General features: G+C 32.2%; 1 protein-coding gene across 1 annotated transcript; it reads right to left on the bottom strand.

The window, feature by feature from the left end:
* Window positions 1-654: 654 nt before the first annotated feature.
* On the bottom strand, window positions 655-4,325 carry LOC106664159 (short-chain dehydrogenase TIC 32, chloroplastic-like). Its single transcript, XM_014389612.2, has 6 exons — window positions 3,744-4,325; window positions 1,846-1,953; window positions 1,613-1,786; window positions 1,340-1,553; window positions 1,070-1,271; window positions 655-1,006 (listed from the first exon to the last, which is right to left on the bottom strand). The coding sequence occupies exons 1-6, from the start codon at window positions 3,874-3,876 to the stop codon at window positions 803-805; spliced, it is 1,035 nt and encodes a 344-aa protein (XP_014245098.1). The 5' UTR covers window positions 3,877-4,325; the 3' UTR covers window positions 655-802.
* Between the last annotated feature and the right edge of the window lie 2,759 nt (window positions 4,326-7,084).

Consider the following 7,084-nt stretch of genomic DNA (forward strand, 5'->3'; position numbering starts at 1 on the left):
TGTGAGGACATAGCTCTGGTTGTCAATCCAAACAAAACCACACTAGTACCATTCACAAAGAGAAGGAAGCTTAATCTAAAAGTATCCTCTTTGAAATAAATATATAGCTTTCTCCAGAAAGACAAAGTATCTTGGCATTACACCTGGAAGATATGAAGACATTACATAAATACATCCAAACATCCAGAGCGCACGGAGGTACAAACAGCCTGACCTAAAGATAGCCCACCAACGGTCTCAGGTGAAAGTAAAACAAAGGGGAGGAAATGAAAAAAATAATACGCGTTATACTGTTCTCTGCCCACTTGGTTACCTTACACACTAAAACAATAGACATTGTTAGTTAGACATGTGTGACTGGAACACATTGTCTGGAAACTGTCCTCTTTGGAACGGCGAAACTGCAACTGCTTAACGCAGGTTTAAGTATGGACGAGACAGCTGTGACATCGTGACACGCTGCACCATTTATAACCCTGGAAAATGCAGCTTTCCGCAGTTCCAGATATCGACTTGAAACCTGCTGTCAAGTGTGCAATTCTGATATGATATTCTAAAGAGTATTATAAACAATTACTAGTTTTGTATTAATAAGAAAATATTTTTATTTACAAAAATAAAAAATTTAATTAAAACAACATATTAACAAAGATATAACATATTAAAAAAAGAATGAAAGTGCATGAAATATTATATAAATGTTAAGTCGTTGATTCAGTCTCATGCTGGTATTGCAATGTTAATTACAAACCACACTTTTTTAAACAATGAATAAAAACATACATAATACTTTTAAAAACAATTAATTTGATGATATTGCGACTCCAAACTCTTTTATGTTCAGGGCATTGAGAGAGTGTTGGAATAATTTTGCCTGTAGGGCTTTGTCCTTTGCCAATGAGCTCGGGTTTTTCAACTGGCAGTTACTGATGTAAACTCCTCCGACGTTTTCAAGTGTAGGCGACAAACACGGGTAAAGAACAGACGTCGCTCCTTCTTCGACATCCTTTACAGCAAGTGAAACGATATTAGTTTTATATTGTAAAACGAAATTAATACAAATACTCACTTTACATATATATTTAAGCAACCAAGGGAATATTGTTTTCAAAAGAGTGCCATTGAATAAATCGGTATTGACGATACCTGGATGTACTGACAGTACCCTCACTTTAGATTGTTTTGTTTTTAAATAATTATCAAGTTCCATGGAAAACAAAATTTGAGCCAGTTTTGACTGTGCGTAAACAGCACTTGGAATGTAATAATCCCTTAAAAAAAAAAAAAAACATAAATAAATTAGAATTTAATATTTAAAGTACTTTGAAGTTTTGCTCACTTCTTGTTTATATTATCAAAATTGATGGGAAGGGAAACTACATGGGCACAAGAGGTAACATTAACTATTCTGGCATTTTTTCCTGAAACTTCACCAGCATGTTCAAAAGCAGGGAGTAGTAGATGCGTCAGAAGAAACGGTGCTAAATAGTTCACTTGCCATTGAGATTCATAACCATCTTCACTTTCAATATAAGGAGGAAACATAATTCCCGCTGTAGGACAAATAAGCCGCATTACAAACAGAAAAATAAATTACTAAAACTATTCTCACCATTATTTATCATAAGACTTATAGCTTCGAATTCGCTCTTTACCTTATGAGCGAAATCCTTCACAGATTTTAGAGACATGAGATCAAGTTCGATTACTTTTGCAAGACCTGAGTTGAGTCCAGCTGTTCTCAATTTGTCAATAGCTACTTCTCCAGCTGTTGTTTTCCGACAACCTAACAATATATATATTTTTTTTAAATGAAGGGTTATTATAAAAATAAGAAACATTTACCTATTATCACTGTCATATCACACATCAATAGGTTTTTTACAAGAGACAGTCCAATCCCTCTGGCGCCTCCAGTGACAATAGCAACTTCACCTGTACGTTTCTGTAATGCTGAAACAACGGGCAAAAAATTTTTCCCTTTTTTTATTGTCTCATTATTTCACCGAGTATTCAAAACTAATACAAATATTATGCAACTTATAACAGATTATAATGTATATAATGATACAAGTTAGGGTAGGGTTGATCTTATCAAATTGGATTTTTATATTGAAGGGATAAGACTTAAAGTATTTGGCACAGTATAATCAAATCTGGATCGCAAAGTCTTTTGATGTGCTATGTAGCATGATCAAATAGATAAGTTTGAGTTTTATAATTGTTATTCAGAAATCGTGAGATACGGTCTGGTGTGATGTAAGTTTCAGAAAAACATTTTTTTTATAGTGCCAACGTTTCGATCTTTATTGAGATCATCTTCAAGGCCTGGGATTTACAAACATTGTTTAAATTTAACAAATACATGTAGGATGTGGAAAAAATTATACAATGCAAAATATATTTTTTATATTCAATCAAAGTATTTGTACTCACTCAAAGTGTTTGTTTTCTGTGTAATTGTGCCATTCTTGCATGTCGTGTTGAAAGTGCCAGCGTAAATATAAACATAAAACAGCAATATCTCACTGGCACTCTCAACACGACACGCAAGAATGGCACAATTACACAGAAAACAAACACTTTGAGTGAGTACAAATACTTTGAATATAAAAAAATATATTTTGCATTGTATAAATTCACTTTTTTCCAATTGGCACAATAAAGAAAATGTTTTTTCTGAAACCTACATCACACCAGACCGCATCTCACGATTTCCGAATAATCATCGATTAACGGTCACTAATCACCATACATTTATAATTATAACAAATTTTGGGAAAATGGTGTATTCAGATTTATTATCCAGTCAAGGTCTAATTTGCCTAAATACCCTTATAAATTTTCATCAAGTGCCACACCACGCGCAACATCCTCAGCACTAAGTGGCATTTTTAAGTTTAAAAATTGAACTTAAGAAAACAAAGATGAAAACTAAACTATTGATTCAGAATTCCAATGAGACCGAATAAAGATTTTAAATTCCGTAAAGAGTAAACATTGAAAAAGCCTTTATCCTTTTTTTTATTAATAATTAATTTTAATATATTAATTGGTCAAGCGGACCACGAAATTAGTGAAATTAATAATTAAGTGTATTTAACTCTAATTGATACTCCCAATTTAAAACAGAGTATAAACAAATACTATTGGTAAAAACAATGAGACAAATTAAGGGCACAATTTTCTTTTTTTTTTAATAGAGAAAATGAAAATAAAATCCATTGGGTGGAATTTTTTACGTTAGTGTAGCACTTGGGCTTGTATTGAATACAATATGTGGATGCGAAAGATTACATTTCTGAATTGAATGTATTCTCGTACGAGTCGAAAAGTAGCAGATGGAATAGCACAATGCTAATTTTTGTGCAAATATGATTATTCAGTACAAAAGTAAACAAAGGAAGTAAACAAAGCATTATTTAGCTTATTTTGACTCCTAATTATCTGTAACTAATGTATAAAGACGATGGATTTAATTTTAAACTAAATAAATTGAGTGGTGTGTTAAATTTGTCCATCCGTGTATTTGAGACTTGGGGGGGGGGAAATGTGGTCCGGCCACATGACAGTGTCTCAGAAGACAACGAATCGTTTTGTTAGACATTCTGAGATGATAATAATAGTAAAAATAATAGGAAATTCAATAGATACACAGATGAATCTGCAAACATGTTAATAAACTTTGGCCCTAGGAGGAATAATAAACCAAGTTGTTTTTAATAATTTTTCTGTGTACTCACAGCATTTGTTCCTTTTCCTGTAAACGATGTCCTCGACGATTGCCAGACTCCCGATCAAATAGTAAAAGATTTCGTAAACGAAGTAGTAGAGGTAAAAGGAAAACTTTTGTAAAAGCTTTTCCAAATTGGCCATTTTTCTTTTTTTTATCCACTGATTTGTTTCTTTGAGATGTGTAAGAGAAATTTTGGCTTTTCGAAGGGGGGGGGAAGAGAGAAATGAGAAAGCGGCACAGCTTTCTCTTTATCTTCGTATGTGTATTTAAAAGAAAGAAAAAAAGAAACTATCAACGCTACGTGAACTACGGCAGAACGTGCGTCGACCTTTCTTTTCGTCCAAATCAGAAGACGAATCCTTATCGAAATCACATTTTGACGTTAAAAAAAAAAAATCTCAAGTTGACAAACGCCAAGGGAGAAAACAAACAGGCTCGGTAAAAATTCTATAATCACACATTTCTCACGCATAATACATACATCAGGTTTATGTATACAAATAGATTTTGTATTTATTACATATTAGCTGTATACATGTAATGAGTGTACGAAGTGCGTCTTTAAAAAAGAACGGTTACAAAAACGTCACAAGAAGCCTGGACGAGCATGTTGTCTCAACAAAAAAAACCGCCCTCTGATTATGACGTCATTTTAAGGAACTATTTTATTGCAAATAACTCAATATGTTGTTTCATAATTGGTTGAAGTCGTGAGGAGCGGTCAAGAATGAGGTAATTTAGAAAAACACCTTTTTCATTTTTTGCTGACGTTTCGACCTTTATTTGGGTCATCTTCAGGGCCTGGGAAAATTACAAAACAAAAAATTAATGTTTAGTGTGTCTCTGTTCATGTAAACCATTTCTAGAAAGTTGAGTTTGTATTTGTTTTCTTCCATGTTTAGTATTTATATTTTATATTTTCAAAATACAAATACTAAACACATATAAATAATATACACACAATTAATAGAAACGCAACTTTCTAGAAATGGTTTACATTAACAGAGACACACACAGCATCAATTACAGAACAGATACATGCAAACTCAGCTGTAGCTAAGAACGACACCAACTTTATGTGAGTGTGAAGTACTTGGTACAAAATTTATATTTACATCTTAAATTGTATTTTTTCCAATCAATGCATGTTTTGTAATTTACCCAGGCCCTGAAGATGACCCAAATAAAGGTCGAAACGTCGGCAAAAAAATGAAAAAGTTGTTTTTCTAAACTATCTCATTCTTGACTGTTCCTCACGACTTGAACAAATTAAATAATTCGATAATTGCAACATTGTCACATAAAGTGGTGCTATTATTGTCTTTTAGACAATATTACACCACAAGAATAGCAAAAGGAAAAAAATGAAAAATATGTTTTTCTAAACTACCTCATTCTTGACCGCTCCCCATTACTTCAACAAAGTAGGTACAAACTCTATCTACAAAACTATCTTAGAAATAATTTTTTATTTTTTTTATTTATACGGGCAAATATACTTAGTTACAAGTTCTATAAGAGTCTATATATGTTAAGCAGTAATAATTGACCGTATTAATTATTTCAATTAATTATACTTTTAATCTAAGGTCTTGGTTGAGATGAAACAATTAGTGTCATGAATGGGGTCCGAACCCATGAATAATAATTGGCTAGTACAACCCCCTAAAACCACTTGAGCTATTGTGACTTCAATCTACTCAGTCGCCAACTCCTCCAGCTGAAGGTCAAGGGTTCAACTCGTGACACTAACTTTTTCATCTCAACCAACACTTTAGATAAAACATCCTATAAGAGTTTAAACTATACATAAGTAATAATGAATAATTGAAACATGAATAATAATGTTTGGGATCTGGTTTCTGATCAGGTAGAGAAAGAAGTAGACTCGGTGATCACTTGCCAAGCATTCGGCCTTTATAAGACCATCATCAGAGCAGCATCCTATTTCTCATATTAACATTACAGAATGACAAAAAACCCCGATGACATCGACTACGAGTTCTCGAAGTACATGAGGTTGGTTAACTTGAAATTAAGACAAGTTTTTTCAGTTTTTTAATGGACAGTGGTCTCCCCAAAATGCAGGTCCAGTAAAGAAAACATTATGCGTAGGAGGTAATTCTAATTTTTGTATTTTTCTAAACAGGAATTACCTCCTACACAGATCCCAGAGTCTACTTCTTTACTTTTTTAAAAAAAGGATTGAACACCGCACTCACTCCATCATTCACCATTTCTATGAGTCTACTTCTTTTTCTACCTGACCAGAAACCAGATCCCAAACACATTAATCATCATTGTCGATTTCTTCTTCATCAACATAAATAATAATATACATATAACAATAATTAAAAATAAGCACAATATTCAACATAACAAACACAAATAAAACGTTATAAGTATTATGTCATAATAAAAAAGTGTTTAAAAATAAAAAAGAAGTGAGAAGGAATGATAAAAATTTAATTAAACAACAGAAATATATAGACATATATAAAGGAAGTGACAAGGAATGACAAAAATTTAATGAAAACAACAGAAATATGTAAACACATCAAATAAAGCAATTGGCATGATCAATATTTTTCATATTCATTAGATTTCATTGTCCAATTGACAAAATAACATTTTTTTAATTAATTTATCTCTCGTAAGGTATTGGTTGAGATAAAAAATAGCTCAAGTGGTAGAGCAGCGGCGTATATAGCCGTAGGTCGTTTGTTCGTTCGAATCCTGCTCATGACACTGATTATTTTTATATTGATGGAGAACAATGCATAGACAAAAATAGACTTAATGGAATTCTTAATAAATTGACTTAATCATGTTAATGAAGTTTTTTTTAAATCTAATTTTAGTCGTTATCAAATGAACATAAATTGCTATTTAGCGATTTAAAAAGATATATATTATTTTTGGAGTAATAATTTTATTGTTGGTTGAGATAAAAACAGAAATGTTCTATGAGGCAAAATATTCCAATTTGGTATGATTTAAAAAGATAAATGAACAAAATAGTTTTTTGTTCACATTCGAACAAACATTCTGTCAGCTATGTAGGCTTAACTATTTTGTCAAAATTGCCTCAACTGCTCTGCACCCAATGAGAAGTGACATGAGGGATTGCACTCTTTCTTCATAACTACTTTCATCATCAAATTTCATCACTTTAATGACATTTGGTTATTATCTTCAGAATGATCATCATGTTAATCTTCCATGTTTAAATCATCCCCAACAGATTCTTCAGAGTTACCGCTACTGTAATGTCCTGATTTTAATAGCTTCTTGTTTGGAGGTCCAGCTTTAGTTGCCTTTAATCAGTGACACCGTTCAACCTTCTTT

This window comes from Cimex lectularius, unplaced genomic scaffold (assembly GCF_000648675.2).
Source record: "Cimex lectularius strain Harlan isolate CLEC.00 unplaced genomic scaffold, Clec_2.1 scaffold561, whole genome shotgun sequence".
NCBI classification, from domain to species: Eukaryota; Metazoa; Arthropoda; class Insecta; order Hemiptera; family Cimicidae; genus Cimex; species Cimex lectularius.

Excerpts from the sequence above, each read along its gene's own strand:
- LOC106664159 (XM_014389612.2), bottom strand. The coding sequence starts at position 3,876 with ATGGCCAATTTGGAAAAGCTTTTACAAAAGTTTTCCTTTTACCTCTAC. Across the intron at positions 1,954-3,743 it reads CAGGAAAAGGAACAAATGCT|CATTACAGAAACGTACAGGT; the intron begins GTGAGTACACAG and ends CCGTTGTTTCAG. Across the intron at positions 1,554-1,612 it reads AAGTCTTATGATAAATAATG|CGGGAATTATGTTTCCTCCT; the intron begins GTGAGAATAGTT and ends TTTGTCCTACAG.